The 16,529-nt window shown below is 48.8% G+C and overlaps 1 protein-coding gene across 2 annotated transcripts in view; it reads right to left on the minus strand.

Annotated features, from left to right (window-relative positions):
• Positions 1-15,859, minus strand: part of ADCY1 (adenylate cyclase 1) — a 234,389-nt gene extending 218,530 nt beyond the window's left edge. For both annotated transcript variants that reach the window (XR_013978367.1, XM_080975772.1), the window contains exon 1: positions 15,590-15,859. Coding sequence is in view for 1 of the 2 variants with exons in the window: in XM_080975772.1 (XP_080831898.1) it covers positions 15,590-15,742 (153 nt within the window). In the remaining variant the exon portion in view is untranslated. The remainder of the gene's footprint in view (positions 1-15,589) is intronic.
• Positions 15,860-16,529: the final 670 nt, after the last annotated feature.

The following is a 16,529-nucleotide window of genomic DNA, read 5'->3' on the forward strand; positions in this document are numbered from 1 at the left end:
AATATGCAGTAGAATATACTGAGCAAATATTTGCTTTTTCTTAGAATAGCTGTGAATTAGAAACACAATGCTCATCATTTCATGACCAAAGGAACAGTGAGTGAGGGTGGTCAGAGACTTTGTGAAAAGTAGGGAAATACCTCTAGGGTGCCACTACATCCATGCACAAAACAAAATGACAGATAATAGAATCATAGAATTGTAGAGTTGGAAGGGACCCAAAGGGTCGTCTAGTCAACCCCCTGCAATGCTGGAATCTCATCTAAAGCATCCATGGCAGATGGCCATTCCACCTCTGCTTAAAAACCTCCAAGGAAGGAGGGTGCACCACCTCACGTGGGAGTCCATTCCACTGTCAAACAGCTCTTACTGTCACTGAGGAGCTTCCTTTGATGAAATTGAAAAGGCATTGGCTGGTAGTTAAGCAACTTAAATCTTGCTCTGGAACTGGCTGAGAATGTTTTCAGATTAATTACGGTGTCTGCCACATGGCTGTGGGAACAGCAAATAGATCCACTGCATCCTCAAAGAGGTGCCCAGCAGAGTTGTTCAATGTGACCTGAAGGCTGGTCATGCCTGACCAGGGGGTGAGACCTCTGGAGCATGTGGTGGCTACCTGTAATCGGCTGGCTAAACATTTTGAAGATAAAGTTGCTTGGGACTGCAATGGTGCAGATGCTGCTCCTGTGGCCATGCCAACTCAGGTGTCCAACATTTTATCAAAGCCATGGTTGAGGGATCAGTTCCAGTGAATGCAGCCTGGTTATATGTATAGGATGCATGTATAGGATGCAGTGATGCATCCAGCCATCTGCTCATTAGATCCTTGCCTGCCCTGGCTTGTGAAACTGAACTGAAATGGGGTGACTGATGGGCTCAGAGGTGTGGTAGTCACAGCATTGCATGATGGTGTGCTGCTACCTAGAATCATAGAATCATAGAGTTGGAATAGACCACAAGGGCCATCGAGTCCAACCCCCTGCCAAGCAGGAAACACCATCAGAGCACTCCTGACATATGGTTGTCAAGCCTCTGCTTAAAGACCTCCAAAGAAGGAGACTCCACCACACTCCTTGGCAGCAAATTCCACTGTCGAACAGCTCTTACTGTCAGGAAGTTCTTCCTAATGTTTAGGTGGAATCTTCTTTCTTGTAGTTTGGATCCATTGCTCCGTGTCCGCTTCTCTGGAGCAGCAGAAAACAACCTTTCTCCCTCCTCTATGTGACATCCTTTTATATATTTGAACATGGCTATCATATCACCCCTTAACCTCCTCTTCTCCAGGCTAAACATGCCCAGCTCTCTTAGCCGTTCCTCATAAGGCATCGTTTCCAGGCCTTTGACCATTTTGGTTGCCCTCCTCTGGACACGTTCCAGTTTGTCAATGTCCTTCTTGAACTGTGGTGCCCAGAACTGGACACAGTACTCCAGGTGAGGTCTGACCAGAGCAGAATACAGTGGCACTATTACTTCCCTTGATCTAGATGCTATACTCCTATTGATGCAGCCCAGAATTGCATTGGCTTTTTTAGCTGCCGCGTCACACTGTTGGCTCATGTCAAGTTTGTGGTCAACCAAGACTCCTAGATCCTTTTCACATGTACTGCTCTCAAGCCAGGTGTCCCCCATCTTGTATTTGTGCCTCTCATTTTTTTTGCCCAAGTGCAATACTTTACATTTCTCCCTGTTAAAATTCATCTTGTTTGTTTTGGCCCAGTTCTCTAATCTGTCAAGGTCGTTTTGAAGTGTGATCCTGTCCTCTGGGGTGTTAGCCACCCCTCCCAATTTGGTGTCATCTGCAAATTTGATCAGGATGCCCTTGAGTCCATCATCCAAGTCGTTGATAAAGATGTTGAATAAGACAGAACCCTGTGGCACCCCACTAGTCACTCTTCTCCAGGATGAAGAGGAACCATTGATGAGCACCCTTTGGGTTCGGTCAGTCAGCCAGTTACAAATCCACTGAGTGGTAGCATAGTCAAGACCACATTTTACCAGCTTCTTTACAAGAATATCATGAGGCACCTTGTCAAATGCCTTGCTGAAATCAAGGTAGGCTACATCCACTGCGTTCCCTTCATCTACCAGGCTTGTAATTCTGTCAAAAAATGAGATCAGGTTAGTCTGACATGACTTATTTTTCAGAAATCCATGCTGACTATTGGTGATCACAGCATTCCTTTCTAGGTGCTCACAGACTGTTTGCTTAATGATCTGCTCCAGAATCTTCCCTGGTATTGATGTCAGACTGACTGGGCAATAATTATTTGGGTCCTCTCTTTTCCCCTTTTTGAAAATAGGGACAACATTTGCCCTCCTCCAGTCTGCCGGGACTTCGCCTGTTCTCCAGGAATTCTCAAAGATGACTGCCAGTGGTTCTGAGATCACATCTGCCAGTTCTTTTAATACTCTTGGATGCAGTTCATCTGGCCCTGGAGACTTGAATACATCTAAACTAGCCAAGTATTCTTGTACTATCTCCTTAGTTATTCTGGGCTGTGTTTCCTCTGCTGAATCATTTGCTCCAAATTCTTCAGGTCGGGCATTGTTTTCTTTATTGGAGAAGACTGAGGCAAAGAAGGCATTGAGGAGTTCAGCTCTTTCTGTGTCCCCTGTTTGCATTTCACCATCTTCTCCTCTGAGTGACCCCACTGTTTCTTTGTTCTTCCTTTTGCTACGAACATACCCATAAAAGCCTTTTTTGTTGCTTTTAACCTCTCTAGCAAGCCTGAGTTCACTCTGTGCTTTAGCTTTTCTGACTTTGTGTCTACACGTGCTGGCTATTTGTTTGAATTCCTCTTTGGTGGTTTCCCCCCTTTTCCATTTTTTGTACACATCCTTTTTTAATCTTAACTCAGTTAAAAGTTCTTTAGATAGCCACCCTGGCTTCTTTAGGCACCTTCCATGTTTCTGTCTCATTGGTATTGCCTGACGTTGTGCTTTTAGTATCTCCCTCTTAACAAACTCCCAGCCATCATGAACTCCCTTTCCTTTTAGTATTACTGTCCATGGGATCTCACCCAGCACTTCCCTAAGTTTTATGAAGTCGGCTTTCTTAAAGTCAAGAAATTGAGTCCTAGTATGCTTGGCTGCTCCTTTCCGCTGTATAGTAAACTTCAGAAGAGCATGATCACTCGCGCCTAATGATCCTTCCACTTCTACCCCACTAACCAGGTCATCAACATTGGTTAGGACCAGATCTAAAATGGCTGTTCCTCTTGTTGCTTCTCCCACTTTCTGGACAATGAAGTTGTCTGCAAGGCCAGTGAGGAATCTGTTTGACCTTATGCTCTTGGCTGAGTTTGACATCCAACAAATATCCGGGTAATTGAAGTCCCCCGTTACTACTATCTCCCTTCCTTTTGCATGCTTGGCCATCTCTTCCAGGAAGGCATCATCTATGTCCTCCGTTTGGCTTGGGGATCTATAGTAAACTCCCACAATGAGGTCTCTGTTATTCTTCTCTCCCTTAATTTTGACCCAAATGCTCTCACTTTGGCTTTGAGGTTCTAAATCTTGGATCTCTTCACAGGTATACACATCCCTGACATATAACGCCACTCCTCCTCCTTTCATGTCTGGTCTGTTTCTCTGAAATAGATTGTATCCCTCCATTATTACATTCCAATCGTGGGACTTATCCCACCAGGTTTCAGTGATGCCTATTATGTCATATTTAGTTTGCTGTACCAAGAGCTCAAGCTCATCTTGTTTATTTCCCATGCTTTGCGCATTAGTGTACAGACATTGAAGTCCATTAATCATTCCCCCGTGTCTCTTATTTAAGGATTTTTTCCTCCCACCACTAGGTCTGCGTGCTGTTTGCTCCATTTGGTCTATGACATTTGGATGATCATCTTCATCAATTGATAGACTCCTACCTTCAGGAGCACTGTCTCCCTCCCCCATATTAGTCAGTTTAAAGCCCTCCTGATGAGGTTTCTGAGATTTTTGGCAAAAACTTTCCTCCCAACCGTTGTGAGGTGCAGCCCATCGCTTGCCAGAAGTCCATCTTCAAGAAACTGCAGTCCATGATCTTAGAATCCAAACCGTTCCTGTTTACACCATTTGCGAAGCCAGCTGTTCACTTCCACTATTTTTTCCTCTCTCCCTGGGCCACGTCGTTCAACCGGGAGGACAGATGAGATGACAATTTGTGCATTTAATTGCTTCAATTTCCTGTCCAGAGCCTCGTAGTCTCTTTTGATCTTCTGGAGGCTATTGCTTGCAGTGTCATTGGTTCCCACATGAACCAAGAGGAAAGGGTATTTGTCAGTGGGTTTTATGATTCCTTGCAGTCGTTCAGTTACATCTTGGATCTTAGCCCCAGGGAGACAGCACACCTCCCGAGACATCTTGTCAGGCCCACAGATCACTGCTTCTGTTCCCCTCAGTAGGGAATCCCCTATCACCACTACACGCCTCCTCTTAGGTTTGGTCAGGGTTCTTCCGTGAGCTGTCCGTTCCAAGGTCGCCTGCACATTCCCTGAGGACTGACTTTGCTGATTGTCTTCATATACCTGATCGACTGTAATGAGGGAGAGATCCTCAAATGGAGTCTGTTCTTCGTCTTCCATGTTAGGGGAGAGGACTTCAAAGCGATTGTGTATTTCTAAACAATCAGAGCGAACCCTGGGCCTCCTACTTCTTTGAGTCACGTTTCTCCATATATCTGGCACCTGTGTTGGTGAACTAGCCTCCTTCTCAGGGGTGTCCCCTATCTCCTCCTTGGTGAAGACGGTGTTCTCTGTTGCTTCCAAGAAGAGCTCCAGCTCTCTAATTCTTTGGAGCGTAGCTACACGTTCCTCCAGTTGCTGGACCTTGTCTTCTAAGAGGGCAATCAACATACAATTGCTGCAGGTAAAGCTGCCTGCAACCTTCGGCAAGATGGCAAACATTGCGCAGGAACCACAGGCGACTGCAGCTGTTCCCTCACTCTCCATCTTGAAAACGTGTCACTGGGGGTGGCTACAGTGGTCCTCCATCATAAAAAGCGTGAAGACAGGACAAATAACTCCCCCCCCCAAAAAAACCTAGGTCTCCCCCAACAAACGTTTGAGACTAGCTCCCCTAAATCTAAAAGATGGATCAAACTGTGTGCGCCGCTGCCCTGCAAGCTCTGATAAGCTCCTCCCACAGCTAATCACCTGACTCAACAGAAACCCTGCCCCCTCTGACCTTTGCACAGGGAGAGCAGCCAATCAGCCACAAAGAAACACACACACAAGAAAACCCTTTTTGCTCCTTCTTCAACTGCTGCCCTGCAAGCTCTGATGATCCACAGATGATCCACAGATTCCCTTCAATTCTGCAATTCTTTTCAGAAAGAAAATTATTTCAGCCACAGGGCAGAACTGCTAACTCATATATTCCAAAGCCCTATACAGAGACAAGCTGCCACTGAGGAGGAAATCAAATCACAAGTCAGGAAATAGCCATCATCACTGAATAACTATACAGTTCAAGCAGCTGAATGAAAATTAACAGATATTTTGAAAAGGATTCTAAACATAAATAAGCAATCAGTGACATTTTTTGGGGAAAGTGTCAGGGAACTGCCATCGGAAGGAAGGGAAGTGAAAGGGCTCACACAGGTTGGGAGAGACTCAGCAGCTGAAGAGGGAACCAGTAGGGGGAGAGGAGCTGAGCTGAGGGAAAGGGAGCTGGAGGGATGGCTCAGAGACACTTCCAGCGAAAACAGTGGGGAGGTTTCAGGACCTCCTGTAGGGACACCCACTCCTCGCCGGAAACTGTCACGCAGAGAGTCCAGAAGACGTGTTTCCGTTAAGGAGCTTTTATGTTGGAAGCGATTCCGAAAGCAACCACTGTCGGAATCTGCCAGCGACTGACGGAGCCATGTTTAAGGGGCTCCGTTACAGACAGAGGTTTGCAAACTTGACCAAACTCTGAGGGACTAGGATTTTACACACAAGCAGCTCATCGTCCCATCACAGCATTCCGACAGTCTTCGTGAGCAGCTTGTGCAGGAGAAGGCATCATGAGCAACCCAGCCGGAACCGGAGAAGCAGGAGCTGGAGCGGGTCCAAGCCTGGAAGAAAGGTACCGGGTGTTGGAGGTCCAGCTAGCGCTGCAGACGGCGAGGCTTGAGGAGAGGAGGGCTCAGGATGCAGACAAAAAGGGGAAAGACACCCAGCTCGTCAGAAAGGTACCAGGATTGGTGCAGAAGTTTGGGGGGGAGCCCAAAGACTATCATGGCTTTCGGACAGAGATGCAATATGCCCTCAATCTGCAGTTTGATGAATTCCCTGACGAGGAATCACGAGTGGCTTTCGTGATTGGGCATCTTGAAAAGGGGGCGAGAGACTGGGTTAGACCCCTGATGGCAGCGAATAGTGACGCCCTAAAGGACACGATGAAGTTCTTTCGCGCCATGGATCTGATGTTTTCCAGCGATATTGAACAGGGAGTGGTCCGCAGACAGTTAATGGCTTGCAAACAGGGGAGCCGATCTGTCCGTGAGTACTGGACTGAGTTCACCATGTTGATCCATAAATTGGGGTGGGATCTATCGGCGGAACCCATTCAAATGCTCTTTGAAGAAGGGCTTTCTTCGGCTGTGAAAGACGAACTTTCCCGGGCGCCCAGGGCGGAGTCTATGGACCAGCTGACCAAATCAGCGCTGACCATAGGAGCGCGCCAGGAGGCGAGAGCATTGGAGAGGCGGGAAGGGAAGGGGGAACGTTGGAAGGAGTTCCGCATTCCAGACATTCCAGAGCCAACTTTCCCGCCGGCAGAGCCGATGGAAATCGGAACAGCGCGCGCGCGCGCAGTTTCAAAGCCCAGTGAGGGGGGAAAGAAGGAGGGAAAAGGCGCCCGGAAATGCTATCTCTGCCAACAGCCAGGTCACTTTGCCAGAGTCTGCCCCCAGAGGAAGGAATGGCAAGGGATGGTAGGAGCTGTGGAGGGAAGAGAGGAAGAAATACCGAAGCAAGTAAAAGCCAACGCCTGGCTGCCACCGTCGGGGCACAGCAGCCAGGCCAAAGAGCAGTGAAAGTGCCCACGCCAGAACCTCCTAAACCCGCCCTAGTGATAGAAGTGGCGCTAGAGCTGCCAAACGGACACCCTCTAAAGATAAAGGCGCTGTTGGACTCAGGCAGCTCCTGCAATTTCATGAGCAAAGAGTTTGCAGCTGAACACCAGATACAGACGATCCCTTTAAGCAACCCCCTGCAGGTGACCACGATCGATGGCAGGGAGCTGTTGGGAGGAGAAGTCAGCTTGCAGACCGTCCCAATGATAATGAAGGTGGCAAGGCACACCGAACTGATAGCGTTTAATGTGGCCACCTTGGGAGGAGCTCCCATTATATTGGGGATGAGCTGGCTAGCGTTACATGATCCGCTGGTGGGCTGGCATCAGAGAGTGGTTTCTTTTGGTTCAGCACATTGCTTAGAACACTGCAAAGAGGGAAAGGGTTTGGCAGGGGCCCAAGCCACCCTAGCAGGGACTGAAGTAACGGAGAACGTGAAGGTACCACGACAATACGCAGATCTCCGCGACGTCTTCAGCGAAAGGGAAGCTGACCAACTACCCCCGCATAGACCCTTTGACTGTCAAATCAATTTACTCCCTGGGGCACAGCTCCCTGTAGGCAAGCTGTACGCCATGTCAGACAGAGAGATGCAGGAGCTAAGAGAGTTCATTGACAAGAACCTGAAGAGAGGGTTCATCAGAGAGTCCAGGGCGGTGGGGGGCAGCCCAGTGTTTTTTGTGGATAAAAAAAACACGAACAAGCCGAGGCTTGTGTGTGACTTCAGGGCCTTAAATGCAGTGTCAGAACCAGTGGCTTTCCCTATGCCCAGGATTGACGACATTTTGACAAGGGTCAGGAAGGGAAAGATTTTTACTAAACTGGACCTAAGGGGGGCGTACAACCTGATACGAATAAGGAAGGGGGATGAATGGAAAACCACCATGTTCACCCCTTTGGGGGCATTTGAATATTTAGTTATGCCCTTCGGCCTACAAGGAGGCTCCGCGTGCTTTCAATCGTTTATGAACCACGTCCTGGGGCCTTTGCTTTACAAGAATTGTGTGGCCTTCTTAGACGACGTGTTGGTGTATTCTGAGAATGAGGAGCAGCATGTGAGAGACGTCAGAGAAGTGTTGAGCAGGCTGCAAGCCAACCAGCTGTGGGTGAAACTGGAGAAGTGTCAGTTTCATACCAAGGAGGTGGAATTCCTGGGGTATCGCCTGTCAGACAAGGGATTGGCCATGGATCCCGGCAAGGTCCAGGCGGTGCTGGAATGGAAAACACCCAAAACAAGGAAGGATGTGCAGAGGTTCCTAGGATTTGGGAACTTCTATCGTAAGTTCATCCGAAACTTTGCCCACCTGACGGCGCCCATTACGGACTGTCTCAGCAGTAAGAAGAAGTTCGTTTGGACTGAGGAGGCGGAGCGAGCATTTGAGGAACTAAAAAGGGCCTTCGCCTCGGAACAACAACTCCTGCATGTGGATTTACAAAAACCGATGAGAGTGGAAACTGACGCATCAGACAGAGCTATTGGGGCGGTGCTTCTGCAGCCAGGGAAGGAGGAGTCAGAGTGGAGACCGTGTGCCTTTTTTTCGCGAAAGTTGAACAAATCCGAGAGGAACTACACGGTGTATGACCGAGAACTACTAGCCATTCATGAGGCGTTCCGGAGATGGAGGCACCTGCTAATTGGCGCACAACATAAGGTGCAAGTGTGCACTGACCACAAGAACCTAGAGTATTGGAGGACGGCACGAGTGCTCAACCAACGGCAAGTGAGATGGGCCCAGGAGTTCTCCAAATTTAACTTTGAGATTTGTTACGTGCCAGGCCCAGAGAACATTAGGGCGGACGCTCTCTCACGCAAACCTGAATATTTGGAGGGGGAGGGAGCACCCGAAGAGAGACATGTCATTCCAGAGGACCGCTGGGTGTGTGGGGCGGCATTGGTGGGACAAAGAGAACTGGTAGAGGAAACAGAGAATGATGAATACGCCCAGAATAAGCTCAGAGGTCTTAGGGGTGAGGGAGAGGAACCAGGGGGTTTCGAGGAAAGAAATGGAGCTTTGTATTACAAAGGGGCACTGTATATCCCTGAAGGAGACTTAAGGGGGAGGGTACTCAAGCAGTTGCACGACAGCCCCACGGCGGGGCATTTTGGACAACACAAAACCATGTGGTTGGTCACCAGGGAATTTTGGTGGCCTAAGGTGAGGGAAGATGTACGGGAGTATGTAAGAGGGTGTGAGCAATGCCAGCGAGCCAAAGGGGAGAGGCGGGCACCGGCGGGGCTATTAGAACCCTTACCAACCCCAGAACGACCTTGGGAGGCAGTGTCGATAGATTTTATGACTGATCTGCCGAAGTCCAAGGGGAAAACAGCCATCATGGTGGTGGTAGACCTACTAACAAAGATGTGCCACTTTGTAGCCTGCTCGCATGCAGTCACGGCGGAAGAGACAGCGAAGTTATTTGTAGAACACATTTTTAGGTTGCACGGGGTGCCATTGAGGGTGGTCTCAGACCGAGGAAAACAATTTACTTCCAGGTTCTGGAGGAAGCTCATGAGCTTACTGCAGGTGGAGGTCAACTTTTCGACTGCCCGGCACCCTGAAACCAACGGGCAGGCGGAAAGAGCAAACGGGGTCCTCCAGCAATACCTGAGGTGTTATGTCAATGACAGAGAGAATGACTGGGTAGAAAAGTTGGCGCTGGCGGAATTTGCCTACAACAATGCCGAGAATGTGTCCACAGGGATGAGCCCCTTCTTGGCTAATTATGGGTGTCATCCCAGGGCTTTCCCAGGGGGAGAAGGGGAGAGATGGGGTGTGCCGGCAGCCGAGCATTTTGTAGAAGAAATGGAAGCAATCCATCGTCAGCTCCAACTCAACTTAGAAAGGGCGAAGGAAGAATACAAGAGGCAGGCAGACAAGAACCGAAGGGAAGGTGAAACCATAAGGGTGGGAGATAGGGTGTGGCTGTCAACCCAAGGGTTGCCGTTCAAAGGAGGTTGTAAGAAATTAAGACCCAGGAGATTGGGTCCCTTTGAGGTCATTCAACAGGTCAACCCAGTGGCTTTCAGGCTCCGGTTACCCAACCACATGAAACTGCACCCAGTATTTCACAGGTCGTTACTGTCACCGTATGAGGGGGGACGAGAAGGGATGGCCACTCGGGGACCGGTCATAGAAGAAAGGGAATGCAGCAGCCATGTGGCAGAAATCCTCGACGCCAGATGGAAGGGGGATCAGGTGGAGTATTTGGTAGCGTGGGAAGGAGAACCGGAGTCAGAAAACACTTGGGTAATGGCAGAAGATATCAATGACGAGGTATTGATAGAAACGTTCCATCAAAGGTTCCCAAGGAAACCTCAGCCTGTGGAGAGGTTCCGGAGGGAATACTTTGGGACCACCGATGAGGAGGAGGAGTTGGAAGGATTCTCGGAATCGGAAGGGGAAGGGGAGATGGACTCTGAGGAGGAGGAGTACTTCGAGACCAGGAACCGCAACAGGTGGAGAGAAGTGTTCGGGACATCGGAAGATGAAGGAAGTTCATTCCGGGGTTTTGCCTCCTCACCGCCCGTAGAGGAGGGGGCGAGAGGGGATGAAGGGGGCCCTGGAGGGGAGGTGGATGTCAGGGAACTGCCATCGGAAGGAAGGGAAGTGAAAGGGCTCACACAGGTTGGGAGAGACTCAGCAGCTGAAGAGGGAACCAGTAGGGGGAGAGGAGCTGAGCTGAGGGAAAGGGAGCTGGAGGGATGGCTCAGAGACACTTCCAGCGAAAACAGTGGGGAGGTTTCAGGACCTCCTGTAGGGACACCCACTCCTCGCCGGAAACTGTCACGCAGAGAGTCCAGAAGACGTGTTTCCGTTAAGGAGCTTTTATGTTGGAAGCGATTCCGAAAGCAACCACTGTCGGAATCTGCCAGCGACTGACGGAGCCATGTTTAAGGGGCTCCGTTACAGACAGAGGTTTGCAAACTTGACCAAACTCTGAGGGACTAGGATTTTACACACAAGCAGCTCATCGTCCCATCACAGAAAGCAAAAGTGAATTTGGAAAACTCAGCAGTAGTTGGGATTTCATTCATTAGAACAAGATTTCATTCTTTCATGGGCAACAACAAAAACTTAACAGTCATCCCACTCATGCTCAGAGGAGTAAAGGATAGTCACACATTTTTGCACAGCATGAAAGACATATGAAAACAACAAAATAAAAGCCTTGTGGTGTTGTGCTGATAGGTGTGAGAGATTCAGTGATTATATAGTCACCTATTATACTGGATGCAAATTGGAGTACCAATTCAAAACCATATATGTGACTATAGCATTAGATTTAAATTCTTGTCAGCTACCTGAAGCAATGCCTTCAACAACATTTTGCCATTGACATCCTGAACCATGGTCTCAGCCTGCAATTGAACTCTTCTTGTAACACAGTTGGGGGAAATGCTAATCATGTGACAACACAAAATGTATTCCATTATAGATTATTCTTGCTGAGAGTGTGTTAACTAGGAAACAATGCAAATCAACATTTCCTTTAATTTTAACAGGCTCCAGAAGCTGCCACCTCAATCACTTAATAGGTTATCACATTTTCATCTTGTGACAGGTACCGTATATTTTTTATTTAGTGCTGTCAACAAAAAGCAAGCAACAGAAGCAGAGTTGGATATACAGTCAAATAAAAAAGAATTGACTATTACTGTACAATGTCATATCAAAAAATACATATATCTGTTCAATGTGATATGGCAGACACCTACATTTTGCTACATTCCTGATTTAAGTTTCTGGAATGCTATTCATCTAGAAATTTGATCCTCTATGGTAGAGAGAATCTTTAAAGAATTCAAAAGCTGTTTCTTTAATACAGAACAGTCTTTCCCCACAGTGCAGTCACCCATCTCTCCTGATCTCACAACTGCCAAGAGAATCTCTCAATGACACAAAATACCCCTGCCTACTGCAGGGTTTCCCTTGACCATGTCTTCCAGGTCAAGGGAAACCTCAAAATCACGAAAGCTACACCAAAATACATTTAACTCATACAGCTCTTTATTTAATCAGGGATTATATTTGGATAACCTTGCCCTGTTTTGGATGCTAAATGGGACATAGACCCATTAAAACTTCCTTTTAGATGCCTCTCTGGGCTTTCGGATCACATGTCAGGAAGCAAAATAAGCTATTTTGTTCCTTTAAAGCAATTCTTCAAAGTTATATTCTGTTTTGTAATTCTCACTTAAAATGGGTTATTTTCTTGGCCAGGAAATGATGACTTCAGTTACTGAGCTGGTACACAAGAGTGCAGTTCCCCATATAACAACAGAGGTAACTGAAAACAGAATGGGAAGACAGTTAGGACTGATGAAATGGTTCCACGATACCAACCTGACATAGATGACCTTGCTTTTGATTAACTCAAATATGAATAATTTTTGCTTTTCTATATAGTACATGTGGAAGACTCCTTATTTCAAGTCACCCAGTCAGCTACCTTCAATTGGTTTGTGCCAATTGTTTCCTGTCTAATGTTTTCAGAGGAAATTACCATTCCAGAAACCCTCTCCCTTTCATAATGTGAGTAAGTGCAATATTTATACCTTGAGTAATTCATAAAAATGTTTACATCTTGCTTTCAAAACATTATAGGAAACACTAGTTTCCAGTAATAACTTTTAGCCCCAATGCAAAATATGTATACTCAGAAGTAAGGTAAAGGTAAAGGTAAAGGGACCCCTGACCATTAGGTCCAGTCGTGGCCAACTCTGGGGCTGCAGTGCTCATCTCACTTTATTGGCTGAGGGAGCCGGCGTACAGCTTCCTGGTCATGTGGCCAGCATAACTAAGCCGCTTCTGGCAAACCAGAGCAGCGCACGGAAACACCGTTTACCTTCCCGCCGGAGCGGTCCCTATTTATCTACTTGCACTTTGACGTGCTTTCGAACTGCTAGCTTGGCAGGAGCAGGGACTGAGCAATGGGAGCTCACCCCGCCACGGGGATTCAAACCGCCGACCTTCTGATCGGCAAGTCCTAGGCTCTGTGGTTTAACCCACAGCGCCACCCGCGTCCCTTAGAAGTAAGTTACATTGATCTAAATAGGATTTACTTCCAGGTAAGTTTGATAGTTTGAAGCCTAAACACTTACTAGGGAGTTCCATTTATCTCCTGAATAAGCTGAACAGAAGACAACCATGCAGACAAGAGACTTAGAAAACTTTTAAGCAAGATAATATATATATCCACAGGAAACGGTAGAGAAATTTTGCTGCTTTATTCATTTTTTTTGAAGAGAGCAGATGCAATTCAAGGCTGTGCACTCACACCTAGGTGTGGAGGAGAAATCTGAAGCAGCTCACATTTAAAGAGGAACCCATCCAACTGACATTTTGGAAACAACAGGCAATCAAAACACAGCCATCCGTTGACATTTATATTAGGAGACAACGGCAGGCAAAAACGTAGATTTGACAAAACAATATTCAAAAATGTGTTTATTATGAGAAATGCACACTAAAATGCTGGCAAATTTTCATGAGGCTCAGAAATGAATTTAAGATTGGAAAAATCAGCAACCAGCATGTGAACTCCTGCCTGTTCTTATTCTAACAAGCTTTTGAGAACTGACAGCTTTTAATGAAAGGCTGGCTGCTGTGCTGTTTTTATGGTAATTGTCTGCATGTTTTAAAAAGATATTCTATTTTATATATAGCATTTATTCTATAAATGCTTATTTTTTACAAAATTATTGTTCTCCTTACCCCCCCAATGTTTTTAGCTGTTCCAATTTTATATGTAAGCTGCCTTGAGCCCCTTTCACTGAAAAATGTAGGGTATAAATAAATATATAAGAATATCAGAAGAAACCAAGAGAACACAGATTCCTCCATCTCCACCCACATGACTTGAAAAGCATATATTGCTTGGACTCCCTTTGGGCACAAAATGTTGTGGGATTTCATAAATATGTAAATTTTATTGTATAACTTAACTGAAAATGGGCTGCTGGCACACACTTTGGCACAGATGATGATGCTTTCACAGAAATCTATTCTTTGAAGTTCAACTGTTCACATATTTTCCTTTTTTCTCTGAACCTCTCAGTCGTGCACTTAAAAATAGACTACCAGATAATCTGGGTAAATCATAAAGCTCAGCTTATCCCTCCCTCCATGCTTCCCTCCCTCCCTCCAAACACACAATTTATTTGGTCCACCAGCTCAGTAGCAGTGAGCCAGGAGTAATCTTGTAAGCTGGCTACATGCGTCTCCTTATGTATTTGGTGTGAGCACATATATGTGATCCGTGAGCATGTGTCCGAAATTCAGAAAGATTCAACCACAATAACCAGCCAGTATAACTTCACCTCTTTCACTGTGGGTTATGTTTGTGTGTCATGACAGTCTTAGTCAGCCAGAGAAAATAGAATCAGAAAGCACCATGGAAGAAAAAGGCTGTTTTGTTTTCACCTATATTATTATTCTGAAAATTAGATTCACCCAAGCCAACAGCTACTCATCTGTGAACTGCCAAAACAACAGACAAGCAAACCATCTCCCACCTGCCTCCCCTCTCTTCCCACCAGCGAAGATTCAGAAGGGGGGGGGGGTGTCTCAAATCTTTAAACCTCGCCTGCTCTCTTCTCTCCTTTCCAGCTCAAGTCCCTTAGGCTGTGGACACCTGAGGAAACCCTGCAGAGCCATAAATAGCGACGGGGGGGGGGGGGCTTTGCAACAGCACATTCCTGAAGATGCAGCTCTGCCACACGATTAATAGGCGAGAGAGGGAGCCTGTGAGGGGCGGCGGAGAGAGGGGGGCACAAGCAGCTGCTATGGGGAAGCAGGGGGGCTGAATGAGAGGGTTTCCGAAAACATCCGCTTGCCTATGGAATTAGAGATGGGAAGAAAAGGGGCTCCATCAAAATATCTTCTACACGATTTCCTTCACTTCACAGAAAAGAACCTTTCCACCCCTGTCCAACCTCATTCGCTGTCGGCCTTTCGCTGTCCGTGTTTATCCCATTTTATCCTACGGGTATGACTCTGCTATCTCGTTAAAAACTTGGCGATATATGCGGGGTGGATCAATATACAGTATCCTCCTCTCTCTGCACATTATCTGGGCACAGATAAGCCGTTTTCAGCCGTTCCACAAACAACAAACACTTAATAACGTGATCGTAATCCACACACATTTCAAGCACCCTGTCCTTCCACAAAAGCAGCCATGTGCTGCCAGACATTCATTCTCTTTCTCCTTCACCCACCCACTTACTTCAGCGCACCCATTTCCCATTGTATCAGCTATAGGCAGAAAACACCCCAGCCCAGTTTGCAGACCCCCTGGGCATCTTCGAGCGAGCAGCATCCCCGACACCCCGGGCAGCGCGCCATCTCATGCCAGCCCCGGCTCTATCCTGCAGGGCCGTCGGTTCCCTTTTCCAGCGCTGGGCCTGAACGGAACTTCCTCGGGAGCCCGAGGGACTCCGAGCATTCGGGGCGGCCCCTGCGACGGAGCGCAGCCCGGCCGGGCCCCGCCGGTCCTCGGTCCCCGCCCGCCCGCCCGCCCGCCGGGCGCACTCACCGTCCTCCAGAGAGGCTGCCTCTTGGCGCTGGCCGAAGTGAGGGCGACGATGAGGTGCGAGGCAGCCACGACGACGCCGAAGACGATGGCCAGGAGGGTGCGGACGGGCAGCAGCGCGTACGAGATGAAGGTGACCAGCAGCAGCTGCCACATGCCCTGCTCAGGGGCGCTGGGCGGCTCGGCGCCGTGCGCGCCCAGCGAGAAGGGGCAGCAGAGGAAGGCGAAGGTGAAGCTGAAGAGCAAGGTGAGCTTGACGATCTGCTGCAGCTGCGTGACCTGCAAGTACTTGACGTTGGTGACGATGAAGAGCGAGAGGAAGATGATGCAGTGCACCGGGTGCGAGCCCTTCGAGATGGTGAGTCCGGGCGCCGACAGCAGCTCCAGCAGCGCCAGGCTGCCCGTCAGCGCGATGAGCACGGCCAGCGCCTTCAGCGTCGAGGTCTGCTCCAGCTTCAGGTTGTAGTTCTGGAAGAGCGACTCCAGCTCCTTGCACGCGAACTGGTCCTCGCACGCCGACGCGCCGTCCAGCAGCGCCGCCGCCGCCGCCGCCGCCGGAGCCCCTCCGACGGCCGCCGCTCCCGGGGCGCCGCCGCCGCTCTGGCCGCCCGCCGCCGCTGGCGCCGGCCCGGGAGGAGAGGAGGCTGCGGAGCAGCGGCGGCGGCAGCAGCAGCAGCAGGAGCCGCAGCGGCGGAGGCACTTCTTCTTGCTCGCCTTCCTGGCTTTCTGAAACGGCAGGTCCTCCATGGCCAGGCCATTCATAAACCCGGCGGGGAAGAGAAGCGAGGCTCTGGGGCCGCCGCCTCGGCCGCCGCCGCCGCCGCAGCTGCTCCCGCTCTGCTCATGGAAGAGGCGGGGCGGGGCGGGGCGGGCGGCAGCCTTTCGCCGAACGCGGGAAAGCAGCGGCGGCGGCGGCGGCGGCGGCGGCGGCGGCGGCGAGGAA

Source organism: Podarcis pityusensis, assembly GCF_964106645.2.
Source record: "Podarcis pityusensis genome assembly, chromosome: 12".
Taxonomy (NCBI): domain Eukaryota; kingdom Metazoa; phylum Chordata; class Lepidosauria; order Squamata; family Lacertidae; genus Podarcis; species Podarcis pityusensis.